At 40.1% G+C, this 17,867-nt stretch overlaps 1 protein-coding gene across 1 annotated transcript; it reads left to right on the top strand.

The window, feature by feature from the left end:
* Nucleotides 1–16,236: 16,236 nt before the first annotated feature.
* Nucleotides 16,237–17,208, top strand: LOC147368309 (olfactory receptor 7A17-like). Its single transcript, XM_086408792.1, has one exon. It carries the CDS (start codon nucleotides 16,240–16,242, stop codon nucleotides 17,206–17,208), a length of 969 nt encoding a protein of 322 aa, XP_086264918.1. The 5' UTR covers nucleotides 16,237–16,239.
* The last annotated feature ends 659 nt before the right edge of the window (nucleotides 17,209–17,867 follow it).

The raw sequence follows: 17,867 nt of genomic DNA, 5'->3' as shown, positions 1-17,867 counted from the left end.
AAGAGCCAACAAGTTCCAGGGCAAGACATACCAAGCAAATTCTTCAGAAACACAGGAACACAGCCCTGAGCTCCAAGATACAGGCTGCCCAAAGTCACCCCAAAACCATAGACATCTCATAACTCATTACTGGACACTTCATTGCACTCCAGAGAGAGGAAATCCAGCTACACCCACCAGAACACACACAAGCTTCCCTAATCAAGAAACCTTGACAAGCCGCCTGTACAAACCCACACACAGTGAGGAAATGCCACAATAAAGAGAACTCCACAAACTGCCAGAATACAGAAAGGACACCCCAAACTCAGCAATTTAAACAAGATGAAGAAACAGAGGAATACACAGCAGATAAAGGAACAGGATAAATGCCCACCAAACCAAACAAAAGAGGAAGAGATAGGGAATCTACCTGATAAAGAATTCCAAATAATGATAGTGAAATTGATCCAAAATCTTGAAATCAAAATGGAATCACAGATAAATAGCCTGGAGACAAGGACTGAGAAGCTGCAAGAAAGGTTTAACAAGGACCTAGAAGAAATAAAAAAGAGTCAATATATAATGAATAATGTAATAAATGAATCAAAAACACTCTGGTGGCAACAAATAGTAGAATAACAGAGGCAGAAGATAGGATTAGTGAATTAGAAGATAGAATGGTAGAAAATAATGAATCAGAGAGGAAAAAAGAAAAATGAATTAAAAGAAATGAGGACAATCTCAGAGACCTCCAGGACAATATTAAACGCTACAACATTTGAATCATAGGGGTCCCAGAAGAAGAAGACAAAAAGAAAGACCGTGAGAAAATACTTGAGGAGATAATAGTTGAGAACTTCCCTAAAATGGGGAAGGAATTAATAACTCAATTCCAAGAAACCCAGAGAGTCCCAAACAGGATAAACCCAAGGCAAAACACCCCAAGACACATATTAATCAAATTAACAAAGATCAAACACAAAGAACAAATATTAAAAGCAGCAAGGGACAAAAAACACATAACACACAAGGGAATTACCATAAGGATAACAGCTGATCTGTCAATAGAAACTCTTCAAGCCAGGATGGAATGACAAGACATACTTAAAGTGATGAAAGAAAATAACCTACAGCCCAGATTATTGTACCCAGAAAGGATCTCATTCAAATATGAAGGAGAAGTCAGAACTTTACAGACAAGCAAAAGCTGAGAGAATTCAGCACCACCAAACCAGCTCTCCAACAAATACTAAAGGATATTCTCTAGACAGCAAACAAAAAAATGGTGTATAAATTCGAACCCAAAACAATAAAGTAAATGACAACGGGATCATACATATCACTAATTACCTTAAACGTAAATGGGTTAAATGCCCTAATCAAAAGACAAAGATTGGCTGAATGGATAGAAAAACAAGACCCCTACATATGCTGTCTACAAGAGACCCACCTCAAAACAGGGGACACATACAGACTGAAAGTGAAGGGCTGGCAAAAGATTTTCCATGCAAATAGGGACCAAAAAAATAGCAGGAGTAGCAATACTCAGATAAAATAGACTTTAAAACAAAGGCTGTGAAAAGAGACAAAGATGGTCACTACATAATGATCAAAGGATCAATCCAAGAAGAAGATATAACAATTATAAATATATATGCACCCAACACGGGAGCACCACAATATGTAAGACAAATGCTAACAACTATGAAAGGAGAAATTAACAATAACACAATAATAGTGGGAGAATTTAATACCCCATTCACACCTATGGATATATCAATTATACAGAAAATTAACAAGGAAACACAAACTTTAAATGTTACAATAGACCAGTTAGACCTAATTGATATCTATAGGGCATTTCATCCCCAAACAATGAATTTCACCTTTTTCTCAAGCACACATGGAACCTTCTCCAGGATCGATTACATCTTGGGCCATAAATCTAGGCTTGGTAAATTCAAAACAATTGAAATCATTCCAAGCATCTTTTCTGACCACAATGCAATAAGTTTAGATCTCAATTACAGGAGAAAAACTATTAAAAATTCCAATATATGGAGGCTGAACAACACGCTGCTGAATAACCAACAAATCACAGAAGAAATCAAGAAAGAAATCAAAATTTGCATAGAAACGAATGAAAATGAAAACACAACAACCCAAAACCTGTGGGACACTGTAAAAGCAGTGCTAAGGGGAAAGTTCATAGGAATACAGGCATACCTCAAGAAACAAGAAAAAAGTCAAATAAATAACCCAACTCTACACCTAAAACAACTAGAAAAGGAAGAAATGAAGAACCACAGGGTTAGAAGAAGGAAAGAAATCTTAAAAATTAGGGCAGAAATAAATGTAAAAGAAACAAAAGAGACCATAGCAAAATTCAACAAAGCCAAAAGCTGGTTCTTTGAAAGGATAAATAAAATTGACAAACCATTAGCCAAACTTATCAAGAAACAAAGGGAGATAAATCAAATCAATAAAAATAGAAATGAAAATGGAGAGATCACAACAGACAACAAGAAATACAAAGGATCATAAGAGACTATTATCCACAATTATATGCCAATAAAATGGACAACGTGGAAGAAATGGACAAATTCTTAGAAAAGTACAACTTTCCAAAACTCGACCAGGAAGAAATAGAAAATCTTAACAGACCCATCACAAGCACGGAAATTGAAACTGTAATCAGAAATCTTCCAGTAAACAAAAGCCCAGGTCCAGACGGCTTCACAGCTGAATCCTACCAAAAATTTAGAGAAGAGCTAATACCTATTCTACTCAAACTCTTCCAGAAAATTGCAGAGGATGGTAAACTTCCAAACTCATTCTATGAGGCCACCATCACACTAATACCAAAACCTAACAAAGATCCCACAAAAAAAGAAAACTACAGGCCAATATCACTGATGAACATAGATGCAAAAATCATTAACAAAATTTTAGCAATCAGAATCCAACAACACATTAAAAAGATCATACACCATGACCAAGTGGGCTTTATCACAGGGATGCAAGGATTCTTCAATATCCGCAAATCAATCAATGTAATACACCACATTAACAAATTGAAAAATAAAAACAATATGATTATCTCAATAGATGCAGAGAAAGCCTTTGACAAATTCAACATCCATTTATGATAAAAACTCTCCAGAAAGCAGGAATAGAAGGAACATACCTCAACATAATAAAAGTTATATATGACAATCCCACAGCAAACATTATCCTCAGTGATGAAAAATTGAAAGCATTTCCTCTAAAGACAGGAACAAGACAAAGGTGCCCACGTTCACCATTACTATTCAACATAGTTTTGGAAGTTTGGGCCACGGCAATCAGAGCACAAAAAGAAATCAAAGGAATCCAAATTGGAAAAGAACAAGGAAACCTCTCACTGTTTGTAGATGACATGATCCCCTACATAGAAAATCCTAAAGACTCCATCAGAAAAATACTAGAGCTAATCAATGATTATAGTAAAGTTGCAAGATATAAAATCAACACACAAATCTCTTGCATTCCTATACACTAATAATTAGAAAACAGAAAGAGAAATTAAGGAAACAATTCCATTCACCATTGCAAAGGAAAAAAAAATAAAATACTTAGGAATATATGTACCTAAAGAAACTAAAAACCTATATATAGAAAACTATAAAACACTGGTGAAAGAAATCAAAGAGGACACTAATAGATGGAGAAATATACCATGTTCATGGATTGGAAGAATCAATATAGTGAAAATGTGTATACTACCTAAAGCAATTTATAGATTCAATGCAATCCCTATCAAGCTACCAACGGTATTCTTCACAGAGCTAGAACAAATAATTTCACAATTTGTATGGAAATACAAAAAACCTCAAATAGCCAAAGCTATCTTGTGAAAAAAGAATGGAATTGGGGAATCAACCTACCTGACTTCAGGCTCTACTACAAAGCCACAATCATCAGGACAGTATGATACTGGCACAAAGACAGAAATATAGATCAATGGAACAAAATAGAAAGCCCAGAGATAAATCCACGCACATATGGACACCTTATCTTTAACAAAGGAGGCAGGAATATACAATGGAAAAAGACAATCTCTTTAACAAGTGGTGCTGGGAAAACTGGTCAACCACTTGTAAAAGAATGAAACTAGAACACTTTCTAACACCATACACAAAAATAAACTCAAAATGGATTAAAGATCTAAACGTAAGACCAGAAAATATAAAACTCCTAGAGGAGAACATAGGCAAAACACTCTCCTACATACATCACATCAGAATCCTCTATGACCCATCTCCCAGAATATTGGAAATAAAAACAAAAATAATCAAATGGGACCTAATTAAACTTAAAAGCTTCTGTACAACAATGGAAACTATAAGCCAGTTGAAAAGACAGCCTTCAGAATGGGAGAAAATAATAGCAAATGAAGCAACTGACAAACAACTAATCTCAAAAATATACAAGCAACTCCTACAGCTCAATTCCAGAAAAATAAATGACCCAATCAAAAAATGGGCCAAAGAACTAAATAGACATTTCTCCAAAGAAGACATACAGATGGCTAACAAACACATGAAAAGGTGCTCAACTTCACTCATTATCAGAGAAATGCAAATCAAAACCACTATGAGGTACCATTTCACACCAGTCAGAATGGTTGCAATCCAAAAGTCTACAAGCAATAAATGCTGGAGAGGGTGTGGAGAAAAGGGAACCCACTTACACTGTTGGTGGGAAGGCAAACTAGTACAGCCACTCTGGAGAACAGTGTGGAGATTCCTTAAAAAACTGGAAATAGAACTGCCCTATGATCCAGCAATCCCACTGCTGGGCATACACACCGAGGAAACCAGAAGGGAAAGAGACACGTGTACCCCAATGTTCATCGCAGCACTGTTTATAATAGCCAGGACATGGAAGCAACCTAGATGTCCATCAGCAGATGAATGGATAAGAAAGCAGTGGTACATATACACAATGGAGTATTACTCAGCCATTAAAAAGAATACATTTGAATCAGTTCTAATGAGGTGGATGAAACTGGAGCCTATTATACAGAGTGAAGTAAGCCAGAAAGAAAAACACCAATTCAGTATACTAACGCATATATATGGAATTTAGAAAGATGGTAACAATAACCCTTTATACAAGACAGCAAAAGAGACACTGATGTATAGAACAGTCTTTTGGACTCTGTGGGAGAGGGAGATGGTAGGATGATTTGGGAGAATGGCATTGAAATACGTATAATATCATATATGGAATGAGTCACCAGTCCAGGTTCAATGCACGATACTGGATGCTTGGGGCTGGTGCACTGGAACAACCCAGATGGATGGTATGGGGAGGGAGGAGGGAGGAGGGAGGAGGGTTCAGGATGGGGAAGACATGTATACCTGTGATGGATTCATTTTGATATTTGGCTAAACCAATACAATAGTGTAAAGCACATGTATACCTGTGATGGATTCATTTTGATATTTGGCAAAACTAATACAATTATGTAAAGTTTAAAAATAAAATAAAATTTAAAAAATAAATAAATAAAATAAAAGGAGGTTTCTCTTAAAACACTGTGTTGCCAGAATGACACCTGGTTTCACCTGAAATTAACTATTCTCAAACCTTGAGTTAACCAATGCATTTTTCTTATGAAAATGTTTGTCTTAAGCTATGTTAATATACCATGCATTTACCCCAAACTCTGTCTTCAAGTCGGTTCAGCCTAATGCCTCAGAACCGACTTGACAAATCCGTATGTTAGATGTTGTTCCCCTGAACTACGTAAACAAAACTGTGTGGTAATCTGCCTTTCTACAAGATTCAAGTCAATCATTTTATGGCCCAGGATGACCTGTCTGGTGCCAAGATTATCCCAAAATACATCTTATGGATGAGGGGCCTGATGCCATTCTGAGATTTTATCCATTCCTTTCTTTCATTAACAAACTGCTAGTGACTATATAACATCCAACTGAAGACTAGCAGGGGGTACTCTTTCTGCCCCCTTCTAATGCCTATGTCAGAAGATCTCTCTATCTCCTTTATACTTTAATAAAACTTTATTACACAAAAGCTCTGAGCGATCAAGCCTCGTCTCTGGCCCAGGATTGAATTCTTCTCCTCTGGAGGCCAAGAATCTCTTTTCATAGTTCAGCAACAACCTTTCAGCTCCCTAGTGCCACTTCTGTGCTCCCTTTTTGATGTCTTTTACAAAGGGAGACTGAAACCTCAGTGGGCAGATGAACTGCCTCTAAGAGCCTAAGGATTTGATCACCATATTTGATTGTGGTCCCTCGTGTGGTCAAGTGGCCTCTTTCTTTCCAAATAGCAGCATGTGCATGTAGCACCAGAAAGGCATACTCAGAGTCAGTGCAAGTGGCTACTCTTTTTCCTTTTCCCAGCTCTAAAGTTCAAATAAGAGCTATAAGATCAGCTAATTGGACTAAAGTAGCTGCTGGCAAAGGTTTAGCCTCTATGGTCTCGAAACTGGAGACTACTGCTTATCCAGCTCTTCTTTTTCCATCCAAGACAAAGCTCCTTCCATCAGTGTACCTGATTTCCTCAGAATTGGTCAGAGGATCTTCTGAAAATCCCTCTCGGTATTTTTTTTTTTTTTTCTCCCCCAGTGGTCCAAGGTTTCCTGGCAAGAGTGAAAGGGAAGAGAGCCCTTGGGGGTAGGCAGGAGGGTGCCTGGGTCAAGAACCTCACAAAGGGATATAGTCAGGTCTGGATTTTCTATCAGCACTACTTGATATCTGAGAATCCTTTGATCTGACATCCATAAATGGCTTGTACCATTCAGGAGTTGTTTCACTTGGTGACTGGTAAAAATAGTTAGTTTGGCCCCAAGAGAGAGTTTTAAAGCATCTTCTATCAAGGCTGCAATAGCTGCAAGATTTCAAAGGCAGGGAGCGATCTCTTTGTAATAAGGGAGTAGGACACTCAGGGACTACCAGAAACTGGTGAGAAAATATTGGCCCATCCCAGGAACAAAGTGCTCAGGTGAGTCTTTTTGTTAATTGTTTTTCCTGTAGCACCCAAAATGGTACAAGTTTGGTGGGAGAAGGCTCTGGAGTAGGAGGTCAGGACAGAGTAGGTAGCCCCTGTGTCAACAAAGAAATCCTTGGACCTACCTGCCACATCCATTTGCACCCTTGGCTCCAGCCCCTGATGATTATCTGTGAGAGGCAGGCTGGCTGGAGCAGGCTACATCAGTTCTGTTGAACTGTCATGAGGGAAGGCTTGGCACTTGACCTCAAGGCTCTTGGGTCCTGAGGGCAGAGTGCCGCCCAGTATCCCAGTTGATGGAATGAGTAGCAAGCCATTTTAGGAGACTTGTCATGGTTTGGACACTCTTTGCCAATGTCCCACTTGTCTAAAGATTAGGCATTTGCCTCATGCCTCGTTGTTTAAAGACTCAGGGTTTGCCGTAGCACTTCCCTGGAGACTGGCCAGCATCTGGGCATGCCTTGTCTCTTTCCTTTTCTCCCTTTCCTGGGCCTTGGCCTCCCTCTCCTGTTCTCCTTTATAAAAGGTATTGGTTGCTATCTGGACCATCTCATCTAACAAAGCAAAGGGCCCTGCTGCTGTAGCTGTTGTAACTTTATCCTGATGTTTGATGCACATTGGAATAGGAATTCGTCCTTTAGAATCACCTGTCCCTCATAAGAGTCTAAGCCCAGATTGGTAAACTTTTGGAGGGCCTCTTTTAGCCTTTCCAGAAAGGCCATGGGGTTCTCGTTGGGCTCCTGAGTTATTGCTGAGACTGAGCATAGCCCCACAGCTAATAGGCTTCCTTCTATTTCCATGGGTGGACTTTCTTAAGGGTGACTCTTTCTGAAGCTTATCCTACCCAGTACTGTTGCATCCTGAGAGCCAGGTTTCCCCAGTCAGGGTGCAGATCCCCAGGCAGGTTGAGGCATAACAGCCTCCAGTTGATCAAATCCCCAGACAGGTCGAGGCATGCCAGCCTCCTGAGGATTGGGTCTCTGGGCAGATCAAGGGATATCAGCCTCCTGGGACCCCCTGGACTGGTGGACCCCCAAGCAGGTTGAGGCGTAACAACCTTCCGAGGGCCAGATCCCTAAACAGGTCGAGGCAAGTCGACATCCTGTGACCTTGGGCTGCAGTTGGGCATCCCCAAGGTCTCCAGTGTGACCAGTGCTGGGAAGAATTAAGGGGTTGTAATCTTAACTCATTGCCAGTTTGTCGACCGTGCATGGGAATAGATACCATGATGTAAAGCAATCCAAGCCTGTGCCCTGAGACTGGGAACCTAGTAAAACAGCCATAAGCCTTATCTTCTTATTGTTCTGAGGGAATGTAAGTCATTGATTTCCTCCCCTACTCCTCCATAAGAGCAGTTTAAGGTGTTTCCAATGGTAAACATTTCACTGTCATAGACGCACTTTAGGTAATAGCAGATGTAATGACAAAGGAGTGGGTTATCTGGTCCCGTTAAAGGCATCAAGAGTATTTTAATAATAAGTGGGGTGAAGCAATGTTGCCTACAAGGGGCAGGGTCCTGGTTGTAGGAATTAGTAAGTGGCTTAAGAACAAATTGATTAGAGGCAACAAACCAGATATTCCATAAAAGTGGAGTGGAAATTTGATCCAGGTGTATGCTGGTAACTTTAGAAGTGTGGTAAGAGTTTGGGCCTAAATGGCCTGCAGGGCTAACTCCCAAAGTGGCAAACATTATCCCTGGAAGCCCAATTTCCCTTGAAGGGATGCCAACTGATGGACTTCTAGCAGGCATTGTGTGTCCATCACCCACCCTAGCGGGTCCACTGAGAAATGCTATTGTTACACATGTTGCAGGAAACATGAAAGATGAAGGCCTGAATATCTAGAGGGATTGGATATTATACAGTATTTCCCTCCCAAGGGCCAGTTATTTTCTGGTTGTCCCTGCAGAAGATTGTAGAGGCAACATTATGGGCCCAGATGGGGCTCAGGAAAAGAACATGAAACACGAGGGAATGGGGCAGGGGACAACTTCTGAAAAAATTACATACCCCAAGAGCATAACATAAACTGATTAAAATCAAATGGGTACAAGATGACAAGTCACATTCAACTAAACCTTGATCCCCAATCCACAAGCTAAACAACATAACCAGAGGTGCCATGACAGTTCCAAGGCACTGTCAAAAGACTGAGGAGTGGGTGGTTCCCCAATTGTTAGAATGATCCTCACATTCATTAGCATATGAAATCACCCAGCTCACAAAAACTAACCACACCACATTCCATGGCCACCTCACTCTCCTCTGTGATGGCCCACACCCTGTGGAATGTCCTTTTCTCTGAATCCGAACAAATCCACCTCTTACCTATCACTGTGTCTCTCACTGAATTTTTGCAATGAGATATCAGAGCCTGAGCTTCATTAGGTTCTGAAGCCAGATACCATGGGTTTTGGCAGGGCTCAAGTCCTGGGAGAGAGATGTTGAAGGACGGGAGGAAAAAGCAGTGGGAAAAATGTGCCAAGGAGTCCCTCTCATAACCTGTTGGAAAACCTGTTAAATACCTGACTGTGCTCATAGTTTTCATTGGCCTGATTCTTGGCACAAAGATTAAGGATAGAAGAACCCCCACGTACTTGGGCAACAGCTACTAGGGAACCACAGATAGTGGAGCCTTCAGGACACCCTGGGGCACTGCTGCTCACCTATTCGCAGGGGATTTGAGAAAACAAGAAACAAGAGATTGTAAAGGAATTAAGATTTTTTTAGCCATATGTCCTTCCAGCCATAGGGGTGAGGCCTTTCCACCCCAACCAGAGGTCTTCTAGAATCTGAGACTGAGCCACGTGAGCTTTCTGCTGAGTTTGCTTTGGCTATTCTGGTTTCCAGCACGCAGGGCTTCTTGTCACTTCCACTGTGGTGGGTTTTCTTCACGTTCAGCTTCCACTGCATGAGCTTTCATGGAGTTGGGCTTCTGCTGTTCTTGGCTTCTGCCTCATGGGGCTGGAGCTAAGGTTGTTTCAGCCAGATTAAAGCCAAGAAATGGCACCAGAGATGTTCGGGGAGTGTGTAATTTCCTCGCTTCTGTCTTGCTGCAGCAAAAATTTGAAGCAACAGACGGACCAGTGTTATAGCTTAGTTTTATTAGGAAAAACAAAGGATAGTACACCCTCGAGGAGTGAGGGCGGGCAGACCCAAAAGACTAAGAGAAGAGATGTCCCAATCTTTCTAGGCTTCCTCCTTTTATACATTTGTCTCCTCCCCACTGAGCCTGCCCTGCCCTGTGTAAATTGGGCTAGCCAGGAGGGCTGTTTATTTTACCTGAGGTCTTCACTCTGGTCCTCAGACCTTCCTTTGTTCTATTTTCATGGGCTTTTCCCTTCTTTGTATTATAGCCACCACCATATTGAACTCCTTTTTCCTATTCTAACTACCTAACATGATAAATGTTACATGATAAATTAAACTCTAAAGTTCCAGAATATGCACCACATAAAATTCTGTTCAGTTCAAAATCTTGTCACTGAAAAATAATCTTTTAGCTGACAGACACGTTCTTTGAGGAACTAAAAGCCACTTTCCTTTCTCTTGCAAATCTCTACAAACCAGAATGTAAATATTGCAGGGAAGAGCGAATTCTGACTTCAGGTCAGATCCTTTACTTTAATATTTGCTTCCCTTTGCTTTTGTTCACTAAAAGGGTACTGTTTATACACAATGGCCTGCCTCGAGGAACCCTGCTCCTCTGCCTGAATATTAACTCAAAGTGCCTTCAGGACTCTGTTCACCTGTGGATGGCTAGAGGAAAGAAGAAATTAACTTATCCCCTCTAAGTCTTGTCATTTTAGGAGATATTTTCAAGATTATTGGACTTTTTACTTTGCTTCCTCACTTCCCCCCACCATCTTTATTCTATAAAAACAAAACCTGGCATCCAGCTCCCATAAAATGGTTATTTTGAGACATTAATCTGTCATCTTGATCTCAACACCTCCTCTCTCAGATTTATTGGCAGCAAGTAGAGTGAGATTGGACTCAATAACATAGGTACACTCCACAAGGACCTGAGACTGAGCCTAATTAGCTCATTCAGCAAGACCTGAAACCTATGGAAAAGGGGGCAGTTTTAACATTGAAACTGTTAGGAATACTCCCTCAGCCAAACCTCACAGACAGTAAAGCCTTAGTCATCTAAGCAAGCAATTTTAATTTGTCTTCCAATTGTTTGTAAACTAGTAAGTTTACCCCATGCACTATATCGTTCATGCAGTTCTCAAGGCCAGAATACTGGAGTGGGTAGCCTTTCCCTACTCCACGGGCTCTTCCCAACTCAAGGATCAAACCCAGGTCTCCCACATTGCAGGTGGATTCTTTACAAGGTGAGCCACAAGGGGAGCCCAAGAACACGGGAGTGGTTAGCCTATCCCTTCTCCAGTGGATCGTCCAGACCCAGGAATCAAACTGGGGTCTCCTGCATTGCAGGTGGATTATTTAACCACTGAGCTATCAGGGAAGTGGCTTCCCAGGTGGCTCAGTGGTTAAAGAATCCACCTGGAAATGCAGGAGATGTGGGATCAGTCACTGACTCGGCTTGGGAAGGTCCCTTGGAGAAGGAAATGGCAACCCACTCTAGTATTCTTGCCTGGAGAATCCCACTGACAGAAGAGCCTGATGGGTTGCAGTCCACAGGGTCACAAAGAGTTAGATGCGATTTAGCGACTAAAAAAGCAGGTGACTTGAAGCAGTTGATCAGATACATAGTTTTGTGTTCGATCAATGATTGTAATAGTGCAACTCTGCTGCTGCTGCTGCTAAGTCGCTTCAGTCGTGTCTGACTCTGTGCGACCCCAGAGATGGCAGCCCACCAGGCTCCCCCATCCCTGGGATTCTCCAGGCAAGAACACTGGAGTGGGTTGCCATTTCCTTCTCCAATGTATGAAAGTGAAAAGTGAAAGTGAAGTCGCTCAGTCGTGTCCAACTTCTAGCGACCCATGGACTGCAGCCCACCAGGCCCCTCCATCCATGGGATTTTCCAGGCAAGAGTACTGGAGTGGGTTGCCATTACAAAGGAAAACATTTCCTGGATCATAATAGATTAGTAAGACAGAATCTGGAGAATCTTTTTCATTTACCAACAGGACCTGGAGAAGAGGAGAACAAGAGAACTAGAAATATCTTGTGTTCTAATCAAAGCACACACCTTACTCAGTTCATAACTTTGGATCAATCACCTAAGGCCAAAAATTAAGAAGGAGGATCATAACTGCAGAGTCTTCATAGGGTGGGCTTTTGCAAGAAATAAATGAGACAATATAAGATTCTAACCCCAGTCCACAGTGTATTAAATTATCTAAATTTATCTCATATAATTACCAAAAGTTTTAAAAAATATAAGCATGAAACTCCTAATTGATAGGCCAAAAGCATTATGAAGCCAAAGTTTATTTTACCCATGGTTTTAATGCAAAGGAACACAGCTCGCTAAATTATTGAAGAATAAATAGTAAGTTTCTGGTGATATCAGGAACTGTGTTCCCATCACAAGTCAATATTTTTGAGACCCAAGTGAACTAGTCCAGACAGGCTCTCAGCCTTAGATTTGGAGAAAACTTGGACTCAGGGTTGTGGAAAGTTAAAACGTTAGACTTCTGAAAGCCAGAAGAGTTCATGGAGTAGTAAAAAGAACTGGATTTACCTCACTTTTAACTTGGTCTCTTGAGAACACAAATCAGCAGGAAAACTTTCCAGTTTTATTCAAACAAGTTCCCTTGGGGAAATACGCTCAGAGCTTGGAGTAACAGTGGAAAATTTATTAATGAGCAGATACAGTGAGCTGATACAGTTAACATACAGAGCTGTAAATATCACCACAGCTACAGTATCTGAGCGTGTTCAGCCTTAAGCTGGAGAAGGTATGGTTTTTTGCACTTGAATTCCTAAGTCTGTCTCAGGAACCCAAGCTTCATTCCTTTCTCCTTTCTTGTCTGAAGACAAAGCTTCAGTCCCCACCATCCAGGGAGGCACCGGCTTCCACACAGAGACCTTCACCTCAGACTTCCCCTCCAGGTGAGTCTAAGCTCCATAGACCCTGCTGGAGAAAGTCAGAGGGAATGAAACCCAAGAACATTTACCTGAAGTCACCTGAAAACCCAAACAGCTGACCCAGAGCTGAGAGATCTCCATGTTTATTTGCTTGATTAACTAATTTATAATCAATTTATTTATAATGTTAAATAGAGAAATATCTATTGGATTCATCAATTCAAGATTTATTGTTGCCAGTTAAGTTTGGGAATGAAAATTTAGTTGAATAAGACTCAAGAAGGGAGGCATAGTGTTGTCAGTAAAATTTTATAATTTCCAAGAGATTTGCAGTTTAGGGAAGTAGGAAAATAGACTAGCAGACATGGAGAGATCTGCAGTGAAGTGCCGACATTTTATTAATTTACTTTTAATATTTAAGATAAGGTACGTTTGAGAAGGCTCTATATTCATTAGGAAGATCCAGATCAATGGACTTATCTCCTGCCTTGTAACTACAGTTCTTGAAATATACTTCTCATAGAATCTTCTCTCACACAGAATATTCACCTGAATATATTGCATTTAACTGTATCTCTTTTATGTTTTGGGTTTTTTTTTGTGTGTAATTTTTACAATGTTGTGTTTTCTGCCATACAACAATGCAAATCAGCCATAATTATCCATACATCCCCTCCCTCCCAAGCCTCCCATTTGACCCAGCAATCCCAATTGGACATATACCCTGAGAAAACCATAATGGAAAAAGACGCATGTACTCCAGTGTTCATAACAGCACTATTTACAATAGGCAGGACATGGAAGCAACCTAGATGTCCAATAACAGATGAATAGATAAAGAAGATACAGTACATATATACAGTGACATATTCCTCAGCCATTAAAAAGAATGAAATGCTACATTTAATATGCAAACAGTCATACGGTAAAGGGCCTTACTTCACAATTATTTCAGTACTTGGGAGGCTGAATATATTTGGGGATTTTTGTTTATTTTATTTTCTGTACTGAAAACTGTTTCTGCATGTTCTTTGTTTTACATACTGGTACTTGAGTGCTGTTATTTTTTCTGTGTGTTTTTTTTTTTTTTTCCTTCTTTTTCTGCTGTATAATTTCCTTTATAATTTATTTCATCTCAAGCTGTGAGATAAAAGCCCAAGAACTGTATTCCAGCCTGCAGAAGAAGGGGAGAATGAAATGTATTTTAAATACCTTGAGGAATCTTCTTGCTAAAATAGAAATGCATGCAACTTCTCTCTTCCCACTCTTTCCCTCCCCATCACAGGTGTATCAGACACCATTTCACCCTAAACTGCTGTAAGCTGCAACCAGTTCCCTGGTCTGAATTCCCTACTCCAGTCTCTCTTTTTTATGTTTTATGCATTCTTTCAAACAATTATAATTTTTGAAAGACTTTGCTAATTTCCATTTAATCCTTGTATGTATGTGCAATGTATTTGTTGGGTTGTGTGCATGTTCATAAATTGTGAGTGGTCAAATCTATCAGTTAGTCATATTTTGTCTTTCCTCCCACTGCTCTTTAAACACAGAAAGTTCTACATTTGCAGTGGTAAAAAACAAACAAACAAACAAACAAAAAAACCTTTAGATTAATTGCTTCTTTTTTTTACTTTTATTCTCTTTTTTAGTTTTAGTTGAAGGATAATTCCTTTACAATATTGCGTTGGGTTCTGCCACACATCAACACAGATCAGCCATAGGTATACATATGTCTTCCCTCTCTTGAACCTCCCTCCCACCTCCCACCCCATCACAACCCTCTAGGTTGTCACAAAGCACCAGCTGTGGGTTCCCTGCACCATACAGCAAATACCCACTGGTGATCTATATTACATACGGTAATGTATATGTTTCCGTTGCTTGTTATTCACTTATTTTTCCTTACTGCTACCTTTTGTCTTCAGCTGATCTATTTTTAAAATATTAATCAAGTGCTGCCATCTTGTGGAACATATTCTTTTGCATTCAACGAAGATCACATATCTTTATCATAAGGATCTTTAAGTACATATATATATATATATTTATACTGACTGAAATTATAATTTTAGTTACTGTTTCCCCTGTGTGTGTGTGTTAGTCACTCAGCCATGTCCAATTCTTTGCAACCCCATGGACTGTACCCCACCAGGCTCCTCTGTCCATGAAATTCTCCAGGCAAGAATACTGGAGTGGGATGCCACTTCCTTCTCTAGGGGATCTTCCAAGCCAGGGATCGAACCTGAGTCTTGTGCAATGCAGGCAGAATCTTTACCGTCTGAGCCATAGGAAAGCCCACTGTTTCCCATACTATTTTTTAAAATTGTATTTCATTCACTTCTCCATTTCAATTATATACAAAACCAGTATTAGTGTGACCATGGTTATTTTATATTTTTCTTTCATAATTTCATCTTAATTTTTAGTTCAATTTTGTTTAGCCAACTTGTTTCCAATGCGCTATAATTTAAACAGGTTTTATTTCTGGTGCTATTCTTTTTATTTTATAAATTTCATTTTCTAAAAATGTGTTTCTTTGTATATGCATACACTGATGAAACCACAGAGTGAACAAAGCAGGTGAGGTCCCGCCCATCTGTTTCTCACATTTTAATGCAGGAAGAAGCTGTGGTCCCTTGAGTCTGAACACCTTGCTGCTGTTCTCTCTGGGACCTGTCTCTTCTGCTGAACTCTTTATTCATATTGCTTTTCCCTCTGCAGGAACTTGTCTTTTAAAAAACAAACAAACAAAAAATAAACTATTCCTCAATTACTGCAATTGATTAGAAACATTTTGGATTATATCCTAGAGCTGCTGCTGCTGCTGCTGCTAAGTAGCTTCAGTCGTGTCCTACTCTGTGCGATGGCATACCTTTTACATGTGATCCAGCATGCATGCACATTTAAGCAAAAAGTACACATGTTTCATATGCCAACAAACACACACAGAGCTGAACAAAGTAAACCAAAATACCTTTACTATATTCTAGGCATTCTGAATTTCTCACTAACAGTGTAGAGTAAATGGTTACTAGAGGGAAAACAATGTGGAATAGGCATTCCTATTCTGAGATGGCACCAGGGATCTTTCAAAATGGAAATTCCATACAAAAATTATGGATATGGATTTTTGAGTGCAAAATATAAATCGTAGAATTTCAACTGTGTCTGCAGTGCCAATCTTTGAGAAAATTAGCTGTAGTATTTTGTCTTTTGTGCATGTCAAATTCACCACATGGAACCAGGGAATGAGACACAAATTTCAGAATTTCTTCTTCTGGGATTATCAAAGAAAATAGAACTGCAGACCCTCATATTTGGGCTTTTCCTCTCCATGTACCTGATCACTGTGATTGGAAACCTGCTCCTCATCCTGGCCGTCAGCTCAGACCCACACCTCCACACCCCCATGTACTTCTTCCTCTCCAACCTCTCCTTTGTAGACGTCTGCTTCACTTCCACCACCATCCCAAAGATGCTGAAGAATATACAGACCAAGAACAAAGCAATAACCTATGAAGGCTGCATCACCCAGATACACTTTTTCCTGCTCTTTGCCACAATGGAAATCTTCCTCCTGACCGTGATGGCCTATGACCGCTTTGTGGCCATCTGTCATCCTCTGCGCTACACAATCATCATGAATCCCTGGGTCTGTGGACTCCTGGCTCTGATGTCCTGGATGATGAGTGTCTTGAATTCCTTGTTACAAAGCTTAATGGTGTTGTGGCTGTCCTTCTGTACAGAGTTGGAAATCCCCCACTTTTTCTGTGAGATTATTCAAGTAGTCCAACTTGCCTGTTCTGACACCTTTCTTAATGACATTGTGCTGTATTTTGCAACTATGCTGCTGGGCAGTGTTTCCCTCACTGGTATCCTCTATTCTTACTCTAAGATAGCTTCCTCCATACGAAGAATCTCATCTGCTCAGGGGAAGTATAAAGCATTTTCTTCCTGTGCATCTCACCTCTCAGTTGTCTCCGTATTTTACTGTACAGCCTTAGGAGTGTATCTTAGCTCTGGTACTACCCACAGCTCACAGTCAAGTGCAACAGCCTCGGTGATGTACACTGTGGTCACACCCATGCTGAACCCCTTCATCTACAGTCTGAGGAACAAAGACATAAGGAGGGCTCTGAGAAGAATCATTGGGATGGCAGTTCTATATGGGCCAATTGTCCTGGGGCTGAAGAAGTACGCATGACTATAGGACTCAAAGCCACAGAGGCAGAAATTGATTTTCCTTAATCAGATTGCTAAAGTAGAACTTGCTACTCCTATTTATAACCTGGAGTTTTCATTTCTTTGAATTTAACTCCTCTACACAATTTGTCACTCAGTTTATTAAGTTTCAGATCTGTCTGATACATAGACAGTTTTCCCTTTTTTCATATTCATGCATTCACAAAGTTTTTTCTCAATTTTGGACCAAGAACATTTGAAGATTTCAGTATCTTACCTGGGGCAAATTGGATTATTTAAAAATTGTTATTGTTTAGTCACTCAGTTGTGTCTGACTCTGCAACCTCATGGACTGTATGTAGCCTGCCAGCCTCCTCTGTCCATGGGATTTCCCAGGCAAGAATACTGAGAAATGGGTTGTCATTTCCTTTCCCAGGGCATATTCCCAGACTAGGGATTGAACATGCATCTCTTGTGTTGACTGATGGATTATTTATCACTGATCCACCAGGGAACTCCATTCCTTAAAAAATATTTCTTCTCAATGACACATATCATACCAAGAGATTTTACTTTTGTTTTCTGTATGAGTGCATTACTTACATGGGGAAAACAAACTAGACTTGGCAACTAAAGCCATTTATGTTATTTCATTGCAGAGGAAAATATGAAGCTACGGAT

Source organism: Bos grunniens, chromosome 7 (genome assembly GCF_055505025.1).
Source record: "Bos grunniens cultivar Pamir isolate PY7600 chromosome 7, Bosgru_T2T1.0, whole genome shotgun sequence".
Classification (NCBI taxonomy): Eukaryota; Metazoa; Chordata; class Mammalia; order Artiodactyla; family Bovidae; genus Bos; species Bos grunniens.
Note: the sequence above shows the minus strand (reverse complement) of the source record. Positions and strands in the feature narration are given on the sequence as shown.

What these genes read in the sequence shown, in the direction of transcription:
- LOC147368309 (XM_086408792.1), top strand. Translation starts at nt 16,240, where the DNA reads ATGGAACCAGGGAATGAGACACAAATTTCAGAATTTCTTCTTCTGGGA.